Source organism: Bufo bufo, chromosome 1, assembly GCF_905171765.1.
Source record: "Bufo bufo chromosome 1, aBufBuf1.1, whole genome shotgun sequence".
NCBI lineage: Eukaryota > Metazoa > Chordata > Amphibia > Anura > Bufonidae > Bufo > Bufo bufo.
The window spans coordinates 215947155-215966046 of NC_053389.1; the positions used below are offsets into that span (position 1 = coordinate 215947155).

Below are 18892 nucleotides of genomic sequence, written 5' to 3' on the forward strand. Positions count from 1 at the left end.
GCAGAGGCCAGACTGTAAGAATATATTCACACACAGCAGATTTGTTGCAGAAATGTTTGCGTCTGTCTCATTCATGTAAATGGGGTGGTTGCTGCCTAATAGTATTGATTTTCACACACAGAATAAAAATACAAGTGTAATTGATAGTGTATATACACAGGATTATTGTGACATACTGTAAAAAACTCAGCTATAATAAAATTGTGCAGTTATGTAGCATAAAACATGGTAAATATGTACAAATTATCAAATTAGGGGACGGAGAAATGCAGGTGATCCATTCACCATCTAACAGAAATCTGTCATGGTCTTACCTTCTTGCTGTTCTCCTTCGTTTGACATGTGCTGGCGGCCATCTTGGTTTCTGGGTTTCTTGTAGCCTTCCACCCTGCGGCTCCTCCTTCCCACTGGGAGGAGCTGGATGCCTAGCTCATATATATAGGAGGTCTGTGGCTTCAGTTCCTTGCTTGGTCCTCTTGTGTTCACATGCTTCTAAGACTGCTGCTGCTTCTGGTTCCTGATCCTGGCTTCGTCTGACTACCCTGCTGGTTCCTGATCCTGGCTTCGTCTGACTACCCTGCTGGTTCCTGATCCTGGCTTCGTCTGACTACCCTGCTGGTTCCTGATCCTGGCTTCGTCTGACTACCCTTCTGGTTCCTGACCTCTGGCTTTGCAAAGACTCTGCTCGGTTTCACCATCCGTTTGGACTTTTGCTTTTCAGCTTTATTTTCAATAAAGCCTTCTTATTTTCTCTTATCTCTTGTTGTACGTCTGCTTCATGGTTCCGTGACATTAGGACCAAGCCATGAATTCTGACGGTACAGGGCCATCCTCGCTACCCACGCTGGTTGCCAGACTTGATCAGCAGGATCACCTGTTGGGTCGGTTCGCTGTGGCGTTGCAAACCCTGCTTGAACGCACGGCTCATTTCGCTCCCGTTGCCGATGGGTCGGTTGTCGCTCCTGGGCTCGCTCCTACTGCCGCTCCGGTTGTTGCGCCAGAGTCTACCCCGACACCTGTTGTTGCGTCTGCGGTGTTTCGGGGTATGACCGGTTCTGCCCCTCTTCCACAGCGCTTTGGGGGAGAGCCAACTCAGTGCCGAGGTTTCCTTAACCAGGTGGGCATTTATTTCGAGTTGCTGCCACATGCCTTTCCTACTGAGAGATCAAAGGTGGGCTTCTTGATCTCGCTGCTCTCGGACAAGGCCTTGGCCTGGGCCAGCCCTTTATGGGAGAACAACAATCCGGTGGTTGCCGAGTTTTCCGGTTTTGTTGCTTCTCTTCGGAAGGTATTCGATGTGCCGGCTCGTGCTGCCTCTGCTGCGAAGCTCCTTATGTCCATCAGACAGGGTTCACGATCCGTAGCTGAATACGCCATTGAGTTTCGTACCCTGGCAGCAGAGGTGGGCTGGAATAATGAGGCTCTGGTCGCTGCTTTCTCTCATGGTCTCTCGGATGCCTTGAAGGATGAGGTTGCAGCTAAGGACCTACCAGTTGAGCTCGAGTCTCTTATTTCTTTCCTGATTTTGATTGACACCAGACTCAGGGAGAGACCTTCCTTTAAGGAGAACCTGCGGAGGTCTTCTAACAGATTGGTGCCTACGTTTGCTGTCCCACCCGTGCCTCCCTCGCCTCCTGGGGATGACTTGTCTGGGGGTGAACCCATGCAGCTGGGGTTTGCTCGCCTGTCCGAGGGGGAGAGGGCACTCCGGAGACGCGAGGGCCGATGCATGTACTGTGGTCTCGGTGGGCATTTTCGGTTGGCATGTCCGAACCGTCCAGGGAAACGCTCGTACCTGAGATCCTGTCGGGGGCAGATCTTGGGTGGAGTCTCCTCGTCCCCGGTTTCCCGTGTTGACAAACCACTGATCACTGTTGTCCTCTCCTGGGTCGGGGGCTCGGTGACGACCCAGGCGTTGGTGGACTCTGGTGCTGGTGGTTTGTTCATTGATAGTGTGTTCGCTGCCGCCAATTCCATTCCTCTGCAGGCTCGAGGTTCCCCACTGGCTCTTGAGGCGATAGACGGCAGACCCCTTCTGCCGCCACACGTGACTCATGAGACCCTTCCAGTGGGGATAGCCATTGGTGCCGTTCACAGAGAGTCGGTCTGCCTCCAGGTTATTTCGTCTCCACACTACTCGGTGGTCTTGGGGTACCCCTGGCTCCAGAAGCATAATCCGACTTTCGATTGGAGATCGGTCGAGATCCTCTCGTGGTCACCGCAGTGTGGGGCTAGTTGCATCCATGGGTCTGTCAAGTTGCTGTGTACTTCCTCGGACTCTCTGTTGCCTCCTGAATACGAGGAATACCGGGATGTATTCGATAAGATGCGCGCGGTTGCCCTACCTCCGCACCGCCCATACGATTGTGCCATAGAGTTACAATCTGGTGCCGTTCCTCCTCGTGGCAAAGTCTATCCACTGTCGGTAGCGGAGAATGAGGCCATGGAGGAGTACGTGAGGGAGGCGCTTTCACGCGGACACATTCGCAAATCTTCGTCCCCGGCAGGGGCTGGATTTTTCTTTGTGAAAAAGAAGGGCGGTGAGTTGAGGCCTTGCATCGATTACAGGGGTCTCAATCGCATCACGATCAAGAACGCTTACCCGATACCCTTGATTTCCGAGCTGTTCGATCGCCTTAAAGGGGCCACGGTCTTTACCAAACTCGACCTGAGGGCGGCATATAACCTGGTAAGGATCAAGGCGGGCGATGAGTGGAAGACCGCGTTTAACACCAGGACCGGTCATTATGAATCCTTGGTTATGCCCTTTGGGTTGTGCAATGCGCCCGCAGTCTTTCAGGAATTCATCAACGATGTTTTCCGTGACCTGTTGCAGCAGTGTGTGGTGGTCTATTTGGATGACATCTTGGTATATTCTGAATCCATGGAGGCCCACATTCTGGATGTCAGACGAGTGTTGCAACGGTTACGAGAGAACAAGCTGTTCGGTAAGCTTGAGAAATGCGAATTTCACCGATCCCAGGTAACCTTCTTAGGTTACATCATTTCCGCTGAGGGGTTCTCCATGGATCCTGAGAAGGTTTCGGCTGTCTTACAGTGGCCCCAGCCCAGTGGTCTTCGTTCCCTGCAGCGCTTTTTGGGCTTCGCCAATTATTATCGGAAGTTCATCAGGGACTTTTCCATGCTGGCCAAGCCTCCCACGGATCTGACCAGGAAGGGCAGTAATTCCCAGGTCTGGCCGCTCGAGGCCATCCGAGCTTTTGAGGCCCTAAAGTCCGCCTTTGTGTCGGCTCCGATTCTGTCGCATCCCAACCCTGGGTTGCCCTTTGTCCTCGAGGTGGACGCGTCTGAGACGGGAGTAGGCGCCCTTCTGTCTCAGCGTAGAACACCAGAGGGTCCTCTGCTTCCTTGTGGGTTTTACTCCCGGAAACTGTCTTCCGCGGAGTGCAACTATCAGATTGGTGACAGGGAGTTATTGGCCATCGTGCAGGCCCTTAAAGAATGGAGGCACTTGCTCGAGGGTTCGGTGGTTCCAGTTCTCATCCTGACGGACCACAAGAATCTGACCTACCTTTCTGAGGCCAAGAGATTGACACCACGTCAGGCCAGATGGGCTCTGTTCTTGTCACGTTTTAATTACGTGGTCTCCTACCTACCCGGTTCCAAGAACATCAGGGCGGATGCCTTATCACGGCAGTACTCCGAGCTGTCCAGGGAGGAGTCGATTCCGACTTCGGTCATACCTCCGAATCAGATCTTGGCCGCCATTCGCACCAGCCTGACCTCTCCCCTGGGTGAGCAGATTTTGGCAGCTCAATCTGGTGCTCCCTCTGGGAGACCCAACGGCAGATGTTTTGTGCCTGAGGAGTTGCGCACTCGGTTGTTGCGAACCTACCATAACTCCAAGACCGCGGGGCATCCTGGAAAGAATCAGCTGTCCTGGGCTGTTTCACGTCTGTTCTGGTGGCCTTCCCTACGTTCCGACATCGCCGCATATGTAGCGGCATGCTCCGTTTGTGCCCAGAGTAAGTCCCCTCGGCACCTTCCGTTGGGCCTTCTGCAACCCATAGCCACCGGGGAGCGCCCATGGTCACACCTGGGGATGGATTTCATTGTGGACCTCCCTGCATCCCGAGGCCATACGGTCATTCTCATGATTGTGGATCGGTTTTCCAAAATGTGCCACTGTGTTCCTCTCAAGAAGTTACCCTCTGCACAAGAGTTGGCCACGATTTTTGCCAGGGAGGTCTTCCGGTTGCACGGTTTGCCCAAGGAGATTGTGTCGGATCGGGGGAGTCAGTTTGTGTCCAGGTTCTGGCGCGCCTTTTGCTCCCAGTTGGGGATTCATCTCTCCTTCTCCTCGGCCTACCACCCTCAGTCCAATGGGGCCGCTGAACGATCCAATCAGGCCTTGGAGCAATTCCTTCGTTGCTATGTCTCCGATCACCAAGACAATTGGGTTGACCTCCTGCCTTGGGCTGAGTTTGCCAGGAACACGGCGGTGAACTCTTCCTCTGGGACGTCTCCCTTCATGGCCAATTATGGGTTCCAACCTGCCGTGTTACCGGAGGTATTCTCTCCCCAGGTTATTCCGGCTGTGGAGGATCACCTTTCCGTCCTACGTGCTTCTTGGGTACAGATCCAGAAGTCCCTTGGGGTCTCTGCGCAGCGCCAGAGACTCCAGGCTGATCGCAGACGAGCGCCTGCTCCTTCCTACCAGGTCGGAGACCGTGTATGGTTGTCCACCCGCAACCTCAACCTTCGAGTGCCCACTCCCAAGCTGGCGCCTCGCTTTGTTGGTCCCTTCCGAGTGCTTCGCAGGGTAAACCCGGTAGCCTATGCCCTTGCGCTTCCTCCTGGCATGCGGATCTCCAACGTGTTTCATGTCTCCCTGTTGAAGCCACTGGTGTGTAATCGTTTCACTTCCTCGGTTCCTCGGCCTCGTCCGGTCCAAGTGGGCAATCGTGAGGAATATGAGGTGAGCAATATCCTGGACCCGGTTGCAGTTTTTGGTCCATTGGCGTGGTTATGGTCCAGAGGAGCGTTCCTGGGTTCCCTCCGCAGATGTCCATGCTCCTGCCTTGCTCCGAGCCTTCCACGCACGCTTCCCTCAGAAACCGTTTTGTGCTCCGCGGAGGAGGGGCCCTTGAGGGGGAGGTACTGTCATGGTCTTACCTTCTTGCTGTTCTCCTTCGTTTGACATGTGCTGGCGGCCATCTTGGTTTCTGGGTTTCTTGTAGCCTTCCACCCTGCGGCTCCTCCTTCCCACTGGGAGGAGCTGGATGCCTAGCTCATATATATAGGAGGTCTGTGGCTTCAGTTCCTTGCTTGGTCCTCTTGTGTTCACATGCTTCTAAGACTGCTGCTGCTTCTGGTTCCTGATCCTGGCTTCGTCTGACTACCCTGCTGGTTCCTGATCCTGGCTTCGTCTGACTACCCTGCTGGTTCCTGATCCTGGCTTCGTCTGACTACCCTTCTGGTTCCTGACCTCTGGCTTTGCAAAGACTCTGCTCGGTTTCACCATCCGTTTGGACTTTTGCTTTTCAGCTTTATATTCAATAAAGCCTTCTTATTTTCTCTTATCTCTTGTTGTACGTCTGCTTCATGGTTCCGTGACAAAATCATAAAATGGACAACATGGATTTCAACATGGAAACACTATGTGAAATCCGTGTTTGGAAGGCGCATGTCCCACAGTTGAGTAGGTGTAATAGAGGAGACAAAAGGAGTGCGGAGCAGGGCCCACATGAATCACAGGCGTATGCACACGTACACTGACACCACCATATTTGGCAAGGGTAAAACCATATATCCTACATAGCGGCATCCATGTTAATTATGTTCGCATACACTCTAGTGCTAATATAGCCATGATGAAAAAGGGCAAGGCAACATACTAAGTATATAGTAGATATAAGTGCCAAGGCCTCATTCTAACCCGTATAAAACCAATCCCAAACTGGGATCTAGAGCAGTCCGGTCTGGATGAATGACTTACCATCCAGGAGTGTGAACAAGCAGGCAAACGTCCTGTGGGAAATGAAGAGGCAGTAAGGGCATATTTATTAGTAGATAGATAGATAAAAAGCAATATTTATGTGGTCTCAAGCCCCTTCAATACAAAAACAGTCTTTTAACATTACCAAACCATGGGTATACATTTGAAAAAATTAATAAGCAATAAAATAAAAAGATAATTACATAGAAAAAAATGATATTTTATTAAACAAAAATAATGCAATCAATTCATTTTGGCCAGATGTGTTTAACCGCTGTCCAAAAAGAAGAAAAAAGAGAGAAATTAGAGGGGAAAAAAAAAAATTGTCAACATTACACAAATGACATGAATAAGGACAGAAAAAGGATAGGGCAAATCAATTTCTGAAAATCCCTTGGAGAATCTTGAATTCTACATACAAACATGTGGGGCGTAGAGTATTAAGTTTGCGGATCCAGAGAAGTCTGCGTTTTTTTTTTTAAAGGGGTTGCCTGTAAAACGGCTAGGGCAGCGCTAAGCCCGCCCATCAGTGCCGTTGACGTCACCGGGCTCACTGCTGGGTGGAAGCCTCCGTCTGGCAGCCCTAAGGAGAGCCCGATACGTCACCGGATCTCCTGAATATGCCTTTGCCCTGCGCGATTCAGTGCAGGCCAAAGGAGACCATCGGAGCATGAAATGCTCCTATGCTCTTGTCAAGGGGCTGCCTGGGTGAAAATATGGGTATGTCCGGGTTCAGCTCTGAACCCGGACAACCCCTTTAAGGTGCTGACAAAGGGAATCTTACATGCCTCATTATTTTTATTTCTAGGAGAGAGATCAACCCCTTACATATTAGATAAAGAGTCTTTGGGGGTCATTTATTAAGACCGCCGTTTTAGACTGGGTGAAAAAGTGGATATGTCTGAGTTCACCTCTGAACCCGGAAGACCCCTTTAAGCTGACAATACATCTCAGTAAAGTTGTCTAGATTCTTCTGCAATATAGTCAACTGTGTGCATAACCATGACAGCCCCACCAATGTCAGGGGGCTTGATGGTAACGTCGTGGTTATGGACCAGCTGATCCATAGCTCGGACCTCATCATTAGTTAAATTAGGATTAATTAGCTGGTAACGCTGTAAGCTACTCAATATCCCTCTTAATTAATTTGAGTAATATTATAGAGAGCAAAATCAGTCAGTCGAAATACTCTTTTATCAACTCTATGCATATCTTTAGCAGACTTTGTGAATTAAGTCAGACTTTTAATGTTAAATTACAAAAAAACTGAAAAAGGTCTAGTTCTAACTGGAACCAATCATTGTGTTGGCTAGGGCAAAATGATACTCCTTTACTCAGCAAATAATCTGCTCATTGGTGAGTGAACAAGATGAAATATTTACCAGTCTGTTCAGCTATTTTTTCTTCTGTGGTTTCTGCACTAGAGTCTTGTGAGACTTCTGGTTTCTGGTTCTTGCTGATTCTTTTGTCTCCTGCGGCCTTCTCTTCTGGTGGATTTCCATCTATCTGTGAAAGAGGATCTAAAAAAGTAGTGGGTAAATCACGAGTTGTTTTAACATTATCCTTAGTTTTCCTATGACGTCTATGAGGCATAGAAGTAAGAGTTTGATTCCAAGCATACACTTGGCCAGAAGAATAGTCTTGAGCATCCCCGAGCCCTTTATGGCGCTTAGGAGGTCATTTATTAAGACCGGCATTTTAGACGCCGGTCTTAATATCCCCTATAGCTGGCAGTGGATCCTCGAGAGTTATGAAGAGGAGCCGGCCTCTACATAACTTCGGAGGATCCACCGCCGCTTCTAAATGTAAGGCAGCTTCATAGCTGTCTTACATTTAGACAATTTTCTACGCCTAAACCAGGAAGAGAAAATGGTAAATGAAACGGGCCTGCCAGTTCGTCCCCTTCCCCGCCCATGCCACGCCCACTTTTTTAGTGTTGTTTTGATGTGAGCAGTGAAAAGTTGTAGATTGGAACTTTGTGCCACAATCTGCGGCAGAAATACGCCTATTATAGGCATATTTCTGGTTAGTAAATGACCCACTTACTTTCCTCGGTCAATACCCTCTAGAATCCTTTCTATATCTCATTTACAGCACCATTATAGCTTTTTACCATGCTGCATATGTGTTACATTTAATAGTAAACTTAAAGGGAGTCTGTTTTTATTTTCATGCAAATAAGGTTTTTAGTGCACCACGGGCGGGGCGGCTCCGTTCAATGCACCTGGTTTCACTGCATGATCGCTACTGGTTCATGAAGGGGGTGTACTAGGGTGCAATACTGGAGAAGTGATGGTGCCCCAAACGGAACAACCCCACCCATGGGGTGCTGAAAACCTTATGAGCAAACAAATATACACTGATTGACAGCTTTCTCCCTATTACTGTGCATAAGAAAGCTGTCAATCAAAGGCTGGGGTTGGGGAAGCCAGCATATCCTGAATATTTTAGGCTCCTGCCTCACAGCACTACAGAATATAGCCACTTAAAGGCCGCCTTAAAAAAGGATAGAGGGTCATTAAGGGGTTAATATATACATAGCTAATAAGGTAAAACAAAGTGAGAAAATCTGGTAGTTGCTGATCCTCCAGTATGGCACAAGCTTACAGAGTGATGTAGTACATGGATACTACTACAGCTACTGATTATCTAATATATCCCTGAAGGCACTGACACAGAACACACAACCTTTTAGACACAGATTTTTACCTTTTACCTACTTCTACCGTAGACTTCAAAGTGCAAATTCTTTTCCGTTTGTCAATGTTTGACAGATTACTTGCTGCTTATCATTAAAAGGCGCACTTACTACCTGTTTTTTTTATTAAAAAAGACACCCTAATCACTCAAACATGGGAGAGATGACGTGATCTGGGAAGTTTACTAGTTTTTACTACCTGTCTCCCGGTCCCTTATGTTTTAGAGCGTCACCGATCCCAACATCCTTCTCTTTCCTTTCAGGTCTGTTTTTCCCTCTCTCTCATTGCGGTATGCCATCCAGCTTCCTTCACCTTCATGGCCACTGATGTGCCGAAATATGCCCCCACAGGTTCCTCCTCCTTTGGGTGATCAGAGCATCAATAAAGCCACATGTCATTATACACAATACAATACCACATTGCAAGTCTACTTTTACTGTTGCCATTGTGTACAGTCGTGGCCAAAGTTTTTGAGAATGACACAAATATTAGTTTTCACAAAGTTGGCTGCTAAACTGCTTTTAGATCTTTGTTTCAGTTGTTTCTGTGATGTAGTGAAATATAATTACACGCACTTCATACGTTTCAAAGGCTTTTATCGACAATTACATGACATTTATGCAAAGAGTCAGTATTTGCAGTGTTGGCCCTTCTTTTTCAGGACCTCTGCAATTCGACTGGGAATGCTCTCAATCAACTTCTGGGCCAATTCCTGACTGATAGCAACCCATTCTTTCATAATCACTTCTTGGAGTTTGTCAGAATTAGTGGGTTTTTGTTTGTCCACCCGCCTCTTGAGGATTGACCACAAGTTCTCAATGGGATTAAGATCTGGGGAGTTTCCAGGCCATGGACCCAAAATGTCAAAGTTTTGGTCCCCGAGCCACTTGGTTATCACTTTTGCCTTATGGCACGGTGCTCCATCGTGCTGGAAAATGCATTGTTCTTCACCAAACTGTTGTTGGATTGTTGGAAGAAGTTGCTGTTGGAGGGTGTTTTGGTACCATTCTTTATTCATGGCTGTGTTTTTGGGCAAAATTGTGAGTGAGCCCACTCCCTTGGATGAGAACCCCACACATGAATGGTCTCAGGATGCTTTACTGTTGGCATGACACAGGACTGATGGTAGCGCTCACCTTTTCTTCTCCGGACAAGCCTTTTTCCAGATGCCCCAAACAATCGGAAAGAGGCTTCATCTGAGAATATGACTTTGCCCCAGTCCTCAGCAGTCCATTCACCATACTTTCTGCAGAAGATCAATCTGTCCCTGATTTTGTTTTGGAGAGAAGTGGCTTCTTTGCTGCCCTTCTTGACACCAGGCCATCTTCCAAAAGTCTTCGCCTCACTGTGCGTGCAGATGCTGCCATTCCTGAGCAAGCTCTGCACTGGTGGCACTCCGATCCCGCAGCTGAATCCTCTTTAGGAGACGATCCTGGCGCTTGCTGGACTTTCTTGGACGCCCTGAAGCCTTCTTAACAAGAATTGAACCTCTTTCCTTGAAGTTCTTGATGATCCTATAAATTGTTGATTGAGGTGCAATCTTAGTAGCCACAATATCCTTGCCTGTGAAGCCATTTTTATGCAACGCAATGATGGCTGCACGCGTTTCTTTGCAGGTCACCATGGTTAACAATGGAAGAACAATGATTTCAAGCATCACCCTCCTTTTAACATGTCAAGTCTGCCATTTTAACCCAATCAGCCTGACATAATGATCTCCAGCCTTGTGCTCGTCAACATTCTCACCTGAGTTAACAAGATGATTACTGAAATGATCTCAGCAGGTCCTTTAATGACAGCAATGAAATGCAGTGGAAAGTTTTTTTGGGGACTAAGTTAATTTTCATGGCAAAGAAGGACTATACAATTCATCTGATCACTCTTCATAACATTCTGGAGTATATGCAAATTGCTATTATAAAAACTTAAGCAGCAACTTTTCCAATTTCCAATATCTATGTAATTCTCAAAACTTTTGGCCACGACTGTACATGCTTTTAGAGTGTAACCGTCATGTTTTCATAAAAAAATCTATTTTAGCATATGTTACTGCTGCAGCAGCATTATGCAAAAAGAAATCTTTAGTTTCTTCACATACCACTGTTTTCCTTGAGTTTTTCCCTTAGTTACGGCTGTTTAAACATTTACAATATGAGGACCTTCTCAAGATGGCTCCTCTGCCAGTTTTCTGAGGCCAAATCTGCTTTCCATACACACTTGCTGTGGCCAGCAGCCTAATGCAGGCATGCAGTGTGAAGGACCGCCCCTCCGTCTTCCTGTCTTCTTAGCCGGAGACAGACAAGCCATAGCGAATGTCTTTTAAGGGAGCAGTGGAAAGGGACAGAGGACATTAATGAAAGCTGTTATTATAAGGTAATCACAGATCTTTTGACAATCACTGACAGACTAACTCAGGTATACATGCCTAGCTCTAATAAACTAGCAAATAAAAAAAAATATGACAGTTACACTTTAAAGTACTTTAAGTGATTAGGACAATTTTTCTATTTACAGCTAGTCCATAGCAGCCGTTATCTGCGCTGACAACTTAGAACATCACACATTATACTGATAAGTACAATGCTCTTCTGTGGCCATCTTTTTTTTTTAGGTCTATCAGGAGAAGAAAAGAACTGTCATATTGTTATCCCAATTCTACTAATCTACTATTATACTAGTAGATATAATCTTTTTTTTGCAGCAGTAAACTGACAATGGGATCCCTATTTATATTGGAGTTGTATCTCTCTGTGTTGACTGCTACAGAAGGACTCTATTTTGTATTTAGTTTTGAATGTCATAGTACTGCTGAAATCTAAAAGAAAAAGAGCCAAAAATTCTAAAATTTTTGATATACAGTACAGACCAAAAGTTTGGACACACCTTCTCATTCAAAGAGTTTTCTTTATTTTCACTACTATGAAGGCATCAAAACTATGATTTAACACATGTGGAATTATATACATAACAAACAAATGTGAAACAACTGAAAATATGTCATATTCTAGGTTCTTCAAAGTAGCCACCTTTTGCTTTGATTACTGCTTTGCACACTCTTGGCATTCTCTTGATGAGCTTCAAGAGGTAGTCACCTGAAATGGTCTTCCAACAGTCTTGAAGGAGTTCCCAGAGATGCTTAGCACTTGTTGGCCCTTTTGCCTTCACTCTGCGGTCCAGCTCACCCCAAACCATCTCGATTGGGTTCAGGTCCGGTGACTGGGGAGGCCAGGTCATCTGGCGCAGCACCCCATCACTCTCCTTCATGGTCAAATAGCCCTTACTTTCAAAGTATTCCCAATTTTTCGGCTGACTGACTGACCTTCATTTTTTAAAGTAATGATGGCCACTCGTTTTTCTTTACTTAGCTGCTTTTTTCTTGCCATAATACAATTTCTAACAGTCTATTCAGTAGGACTATCAGCTGTGTATCCACCTGACTTCTCCTCAACGCAACTGATGGTCCCAACCCCATTTATAAGGCAAGAAATCCCACTTATTAAACCTGACAGGGCACACCTGTGAAGTGAAAACCATTTCAGGGGACTACCTCTTGAAGCTCATCAAGAGAATGCCAAGAGTGTGCAAAGCAGTAATCAAAGCAAAAGGTGGCTACTTTGAAGAACCTAGAATATGACATATTTTCAGTTGTTTCACACTTGTTTGTTATGTATATAATTCCACATGTGTTAATTCATAGTTTTGATGCCTTCAGTGTGAATCTGCAATTTTCATAGTCGTGAAAATAAAGAAAACTCTTTGAATGAGAAGATGTGTCCAAACCTTTGGTCTGTACTGTATATTTATTTTTCCTTTAAATATTGTGTTTAAAAAATAACTTGTTCTGACTGATGTCACTTTAAATCTTGAACAGCACTTTTAAATTGTAATCAGACGTTCATTAAATCAAACACTGCTTTACTAATGTGTACAAGTCTATTAGGATATAGGATACGCTCACCATCTCTGTCCCTATTATTACTAGCTCATTTGAATGGAAATGAGAAACATGTATTTATAGATTTCGCTAACATCTCAAAAGTAATGACCCTGCAAACAGCAGAATATAAGAATTTGGGATGAGGGAATACATTTTTGGCGTAATTAGTGTTAATATTTTTCAGTTGTATTTATTAATCAAAAGTAATGTGTTTTTACTAACATTTCTTTTTTTTCCTTTTTTATATGGACCCACAGTGAACAATGGAGCTTCTGTTGTGTTCTGTTCAAAAGGTACAGTACATTGTGACAGATTTACTAGTCCTGTCTAATATTTTGACGTATGTCTACAGGGCCCTTTACATGGGCCGAGAATCCAAAAGATAATTGCTAACGAATGTTCATAGGAATACTTGTTAACTATTATCTGGCGGTTTAAATGTGCCACCGATTACCAGATGAATGAGCGTTTGTGCGGTCACGAAAAGGATCATTTACTGACAGCAGATCGTGCTGTGTAAACACGATCTGCTGACGGCAAACAACGAGTCAGTATGGGGAAGAGTGATGGCATTAGAGATCACTGCTCCCCATACTCTGGAGGAGATCGCTGAATGTAAATGCATCGGTCTCCTTCACCAGCGATCAGCAGATTGTCAGGAAGGAACCTTTTGTTCGCGACATTCTTCTGTAATATTGTCCCATGTAAAGGGACCTTAACTTTACACCACCTTTTGCTTAGCTTACTTAGTGTGAACATTTTAACGCACACCCAGGCTCGGACTGGCCCACATGACAACAGATGAGTCCCCTGGTGGGCCCCTGAGGAAGGTGGGCTCCAAGCCCCCAACCCCCTGCACATGTAGCATATGGCATGGTAGAATGACTGCATCACATATATAGCATCTCAAACAGCCTACAGTTGTTTTCAAAATTAATGAACCCCCACTGAAATTGAGTGTTTTGGCCAGTTTGACATTACATAACATTTATAATGAAATAACCACAATGTCTTCCTGGAACATTCTCCTGACTTCACCATGTTTGTAAACACATCAGTAAATGTCTAGAAGGAGCTGAGTATCACAGTCCTTTTAAATCTGCCTAATTGGTGCTTATTATGCTTGATTGCTGCTCCTTGACATCCACAGGTGTTTTCAATACCTGATTGAAAACACTTGAATGAACATCTGTTCTTAAGAGTGGTAGTCTTTAAGGGGTTGAATGCTTGTGTCAATGAAGAAATCACAAAAAAACATTTAATACTGTATTATAAAATCAATTGATGTCATTTTAGTTGCATTTGGTTCTTTAAAAAGTCATTGTAAGATTTCATTCTGAACACAATTACAAATATACACTAAATTCCTTAAAACCCTTTACAGCATTGGGGGTTGAATAATTTGGAACACAACTGTATGTTCTTATAAAATCTGGCTAGATTATTTAACTACCCAGTTTCTTATGCATTAGGTGTCTAAGATGACCTGTGGGTACAGAGGCAGGCCAGGCAGTACCATCTATCATTAGGGACCTGCCTTCTTGAATTCCCTGCAGGGGACCTCATAAGCAATAATCTTGTTGTGCCTTGCTGCTGCCTGCCACTGTGATGAATCTCAGCATAGCATTGACAGTAAAATACATTGCACTACATAAATAGTACAATGTATTTTTGAAGCAATCCCTTATAAGAGTCCCCTTGTGGGACTATTAAATAGTTAAATAAAAAATAAAAAATTCCAAGTAAAAAAATATGCTTTTTTCTATAGAAAAAATGCTTTTCAATTGAAAAAATAGCAAAAATAAAATCTCCACACATTTTGTATCGCTGCATCTGTAACAACCCACACTACATAATTAGCATGTAATTTATCCCAACCCAAAAAATGACAGAATTGCTGTTTTTTTGCTTATTTGCCACCATAAAACAGAATAAAAAAGAATTTAAAAGTGCTATATACTCCAAAAAGATCCCAATGAAAACTACAGATTCTGCTCATTGGCATGTCTTTCCCATAAGCCCATGTTTATGCAAATTAGTTTTTACATGACAAAACTGTATAGAAAGGTTAGTTAATATTATGTTAGGACAATCAGAAAACTTTTTGTCGCCCTAATGATATTGATCTAGGTGTGCAGGTCCACCCAAGCCATCCAACAGATGCAAAATAACTTTGAGGTTTACTGGTTCTCAGTCAGATGAGAGCTGGTTTGAAATATCTCATAGTGCACAAGTCTGCCATTGTAAGGTATGCTGGCTGTTATCTGTCTCATGTATGGATTGATGGATTGCACATACCTGGCTTTTGGCATATAGCTTTTGTGTGGTTGTCTATTGTATGCTGTACATATTTGGAGTCTAAAATGCATCCTGCTATCTTCTTAATGCTGTTTTCAAACCATTTTGATGGGGTTTCCATCAATTTCTAACTTTTTTTGTGAACCAGACACCCTCTTCTCTTCGAGCAGGGGGTGCCTGGGGTTCTCCCATTGACTTCCATTATGCCCGGGTGCTCGGTAGAACAAACGAGCATACCGATGTGTTTAGCCAGAGCACACAAGCACTTTGGTGCTCGTTCAACACTAAACACAATCCCTTTTTTCCAAACACAATCCACACAGTGAGTTATAGTGCTCCTGACAAACGATCTATTACACGATCACACTCACAAATTCTTCCACCATACTCTGCGCATCTAAAGGGTTGTCATTCAAACATGAACGACTCAAATAATGCTCAATCAAATCAGGGCCGATGCAAGAATTTTTGCCAACACAAGCAAAGCTAAATTTTGGCACCCCCCCTCGAAGCTCACCAGGCCCTAGTCCGGTCTGCAGCAGCTGGCTTCTCCTCTGTGTGGTTTGGTATCTTCTCTCTGCTTCAGACAATCGCTGGTTTGAGGACCGTATTTTTCGCCCTCTAAGACACACCTAGGTTTTAGAGGAGGTCAGACCAGCAACCAGATCCCCAATGTTAATCAGATCTCAGCTCACAGCCCCAATCAAACCCCCAATGTTAATCAGACCTCAGATCAGACCCCCATGTTAGACATCAGCCCCCATCCATCAGCCCCCCATGTCAGCCGCTTGGTCTGCCTTATGGTAGCACCGGCCCTGAGTCAAATCAATTATCTATTGATGCAAAGAGGTCTTAACTTGTTCTTGCTGCAAGACTATCCTGTTTAACCATTTTCATATATTCTTTATATTTCTCATTTGAGGGCACTTTTGGCTTTGACTTTATCAGAGACTAAGCCTAAGGCCTCCTGCACACGACCGTTGTGTGCATCCGTGGCCGTTGTGCCGTTTTCCGTTTTTTTTCGCGGACCCATTGACTTTCAATGGGTCCGTGGAAAAATCGGAAAATGCACCGTTTTGCAGCCGAGACCGTGATCCGTGTATCCTGTCCGTCAAAAAAATATGACCTGTCCTATTTTTTTGACGGACAACGGTTCACGGACCCATTCAAGTCAATGGGTCCGTGAAAGAACACGGATGCACACAAGATTGGCATCCGTGTCAGTGATCCGTGGCCGTAGGTTAGTTTTTATACAGACGGATCCGAAGATCCGTCTGCATAAAAGCTTTTTCATAGCTGAGTTTTCAGAACCTCAGAACCGACAGTATATTCTAACACAGAGGCGTTCCCATGGTGATAGGGACGCTTCAGGTTAGAATATACTAAAAGAACTGTGTACATGACTGCCCCCTGCTGCCTGGCAGGTGCTGCCTGGCAGTAGGGGGCAGCCCCCTCCCCTGTAGTTAACACATTGGTGGCCAGTGTGGCCGCCCCCCCCCCTCCCTCCCCTGTAGTTAACTCATTGGTGGCCAGTGCGGCCGCCCCCCCTCCCCTGTAGTTAACTCATTGGTGGCCAGTGGGCCCCCCCTCCCCTGTAGTTAACTCATTGGTGGCCAGTGCGGCCGGCCCCCCTCCCTCCCCTGTAGTTAACTCGTTGGTGGCCAGTGGGCCCCCCCCTCCCTCCCCTGTAGTTAACTCGTTGGTGGTCAGTGGGCCTTCTCCCCTCCCTCCCCCTCCTAATTAAAATCTCCCCCCTATCATTGGTGGCAGCGGAGTGTACCGATCGGAGTCCCAGTTTAATCGCTGGGGCTCCGATCGGTAACCATGGCAACCAGGACGCTACTGCAATCCCGGTTGCCATGGTTACTTAGCAATTTGTAGAACCATTATACTTAGCTGCGATGTCTGCGTCCGGCCGGGAGCTCCTCCTACTGGTAAGTGACTTTTTTGCGGTGCGGAGGCACGGCCAGAAACACCACGGAAGCACTCCGTAGTGCTTCTGTGGGGTTCCGATCCGTGCTTCCTCACCACATCTCCAGATTTGTGGACCCATTCAAGTGAATGGGTTCGCATCTTAGATGCGGAATGCACACGGCTGGTGACCCGTGTATTGCGGAACCGCCATATTCGGTCCGCAGCACGAAGCCCTTACGTTCATGTGCATGAGTCCTTACACTGGCCGAGGTTCAGCCAGATCATCGCTAACAAGCATTCATAAGAACGCTCATAAGAGCTGATCTGCCTGTGTGTATGCACTCGTTCATTGAGCAATCGCATCATATATGCAGGCACAAAAATCATTGTTTGCCGTTAGCAGATCGTGCCGTCTAATCACACCCTGCTGCCAGTAAACAATGATTATGTATGTGAACGAGTGATGGCATTAGCGATAGCTTCTTCCCATACTGTAGAGGAGATCACTGCATGTAAATACAGAGGTCTCCTTTACTGACAAGCAGGTGATTGTTGAAAATGAACGCTTCCTTCCCGACAATTGTAAGGTTCATCTGCTGGTCTAATACAGTTCATGACTGGGGTTTGTATCAATGGGACACCTGTGATATGTAAATTTATGACATCGGTGTTTCCTTTAGAAACTCCCTATATGTCACCATATGGCAGTGGTATGAAATAAGATTGTCTTAAATCAGAGATGCCCAACCTGCGGCGCACCAGCTGTTGTAAAACTACAACTCCCATCATGCCCTACTATAGGCTGATAGCTGTAGGCTGTCCGGGCATGCTGGGAGTTGTAGTTTGTCAACAGCTGGAGGGCCGGAGGTTGAGCATCACTGTCTTAAATAGTATAACAATTGTATGTTAATTAATGTTGTGTTGAGCGAATCGAAGTCAAACTAACTGACTTCGATCCGAATTTCAGGGAAAAATCAATTCGCCACAAAGCCAAATATCCTTGTGCTTTCCAAATTTTCCCTGAAATGACAGTAAAAACAAACAAAAAAAACATACTCACCTCATCCATTTGTGCGTGAAGAAGCCGTCGCAGCTATCTTGATTGAAGATACTGCGCAAAATCTCGTGCGGCGCGACGTCACCACGTTTTTCCAGTGTGGTGATGTTATGACGTGTGCGAGATTTCGTGCCATGTCTTTAATCAAGATGGCCGCGACGACCTCTACGCGAGCAAATGGCTAAGGTGAGTATATATTTTTTAATTACCATGATTAACCCCTGAACTGCCTTAATGGTAGCCTGATCATCACTGATCATGGCATCTGAGGGGTTCAATGGTGGGGCAGCGCAACCCTGTCCTAGCGCCCACTACATACAAAGAAATGCGCTTCGTGGCAAAGTAATTTGCCACCAATTGAATTTCTTTGTGAAATTCGGTGAAGCAGCCGAACGGAATTTTTCTGAATTTAGCTCATCGCTGGTGTTAATATTTGCAGAGGAGATGGCCACTGACCTTGAAGCCGAACTGAAATCCTCAAAGAGAGGAACTGCTATCTATGTCTCCTGTGACGTAACAAGAGAGGAAGAGATCAAGGTAACGGTTTTCCTAATTACAGCCTTTGTTAATTAACCACTTGCATACCACCACACGACTTTATCTGTCACGGCAGTAAGCAGTTAACTGTAAGCCATCGCATTAAAGCGGTGGGTTACATTACAATCTGCTGGCGCTGCAGATTGCTGTGATAGCGCTGTCATTAGACAGCTGTGATCCTGGAGACCAGTCAAAGTGGTCTCTGAACATGATATCACGGCGACAACTGTGAAGAAAAGCAGGGGCCCACTCAGCTAAGATCCTTGATGATGACTCTGGATAGGTCATCAGTATCTGATCGGCGGGAGTCTGACACCCGGAAGCGCCACTGATCAGCTGATTGGGAAGGCATCGACACTCCTGTGAGGGCTGCGGCCTTCTCCATGCTCGCCAAACACAGCGCCGTAGATTGCATACCCGCTGTGCATTCACTTCTATGGGGCTGAGCTGATCCTAGGCCACGTGACACATGAACGTGTCATCACTTGGAC

The 18892-nt window shown here is 45.8% G+C and overlaps 1 protein-coding gene across 2 annotated transcripts in view; it reads left to right on the top strand.

Moving 5' to 3' along the window:
• HSD17B14 (hydroxysteroid 17-beta dehydrogenase 14) overlaps nucleotides 1-18892 on the top strand; it is a 75474-nt gene that overhangs the window by 7896 nt on the left and 48686 nt on the right. For both annotated transcript variants that reach the window (XM_040435034.1, XM_040435042.1), the window contains exons 2-3: nucleotides 12853-12888; nucleotides 18304-18401. In XM_040435034.1, coding sequence (XP_040290968.1) covers nucleotides 12853-12888; nucleotides 18304-18401 — 134 coding nt within the window. The remainder of the gene's footprint in view (nucleotides 1-12852; nucleotides 12889-18303; nucleotides 18402-18892) is intronic.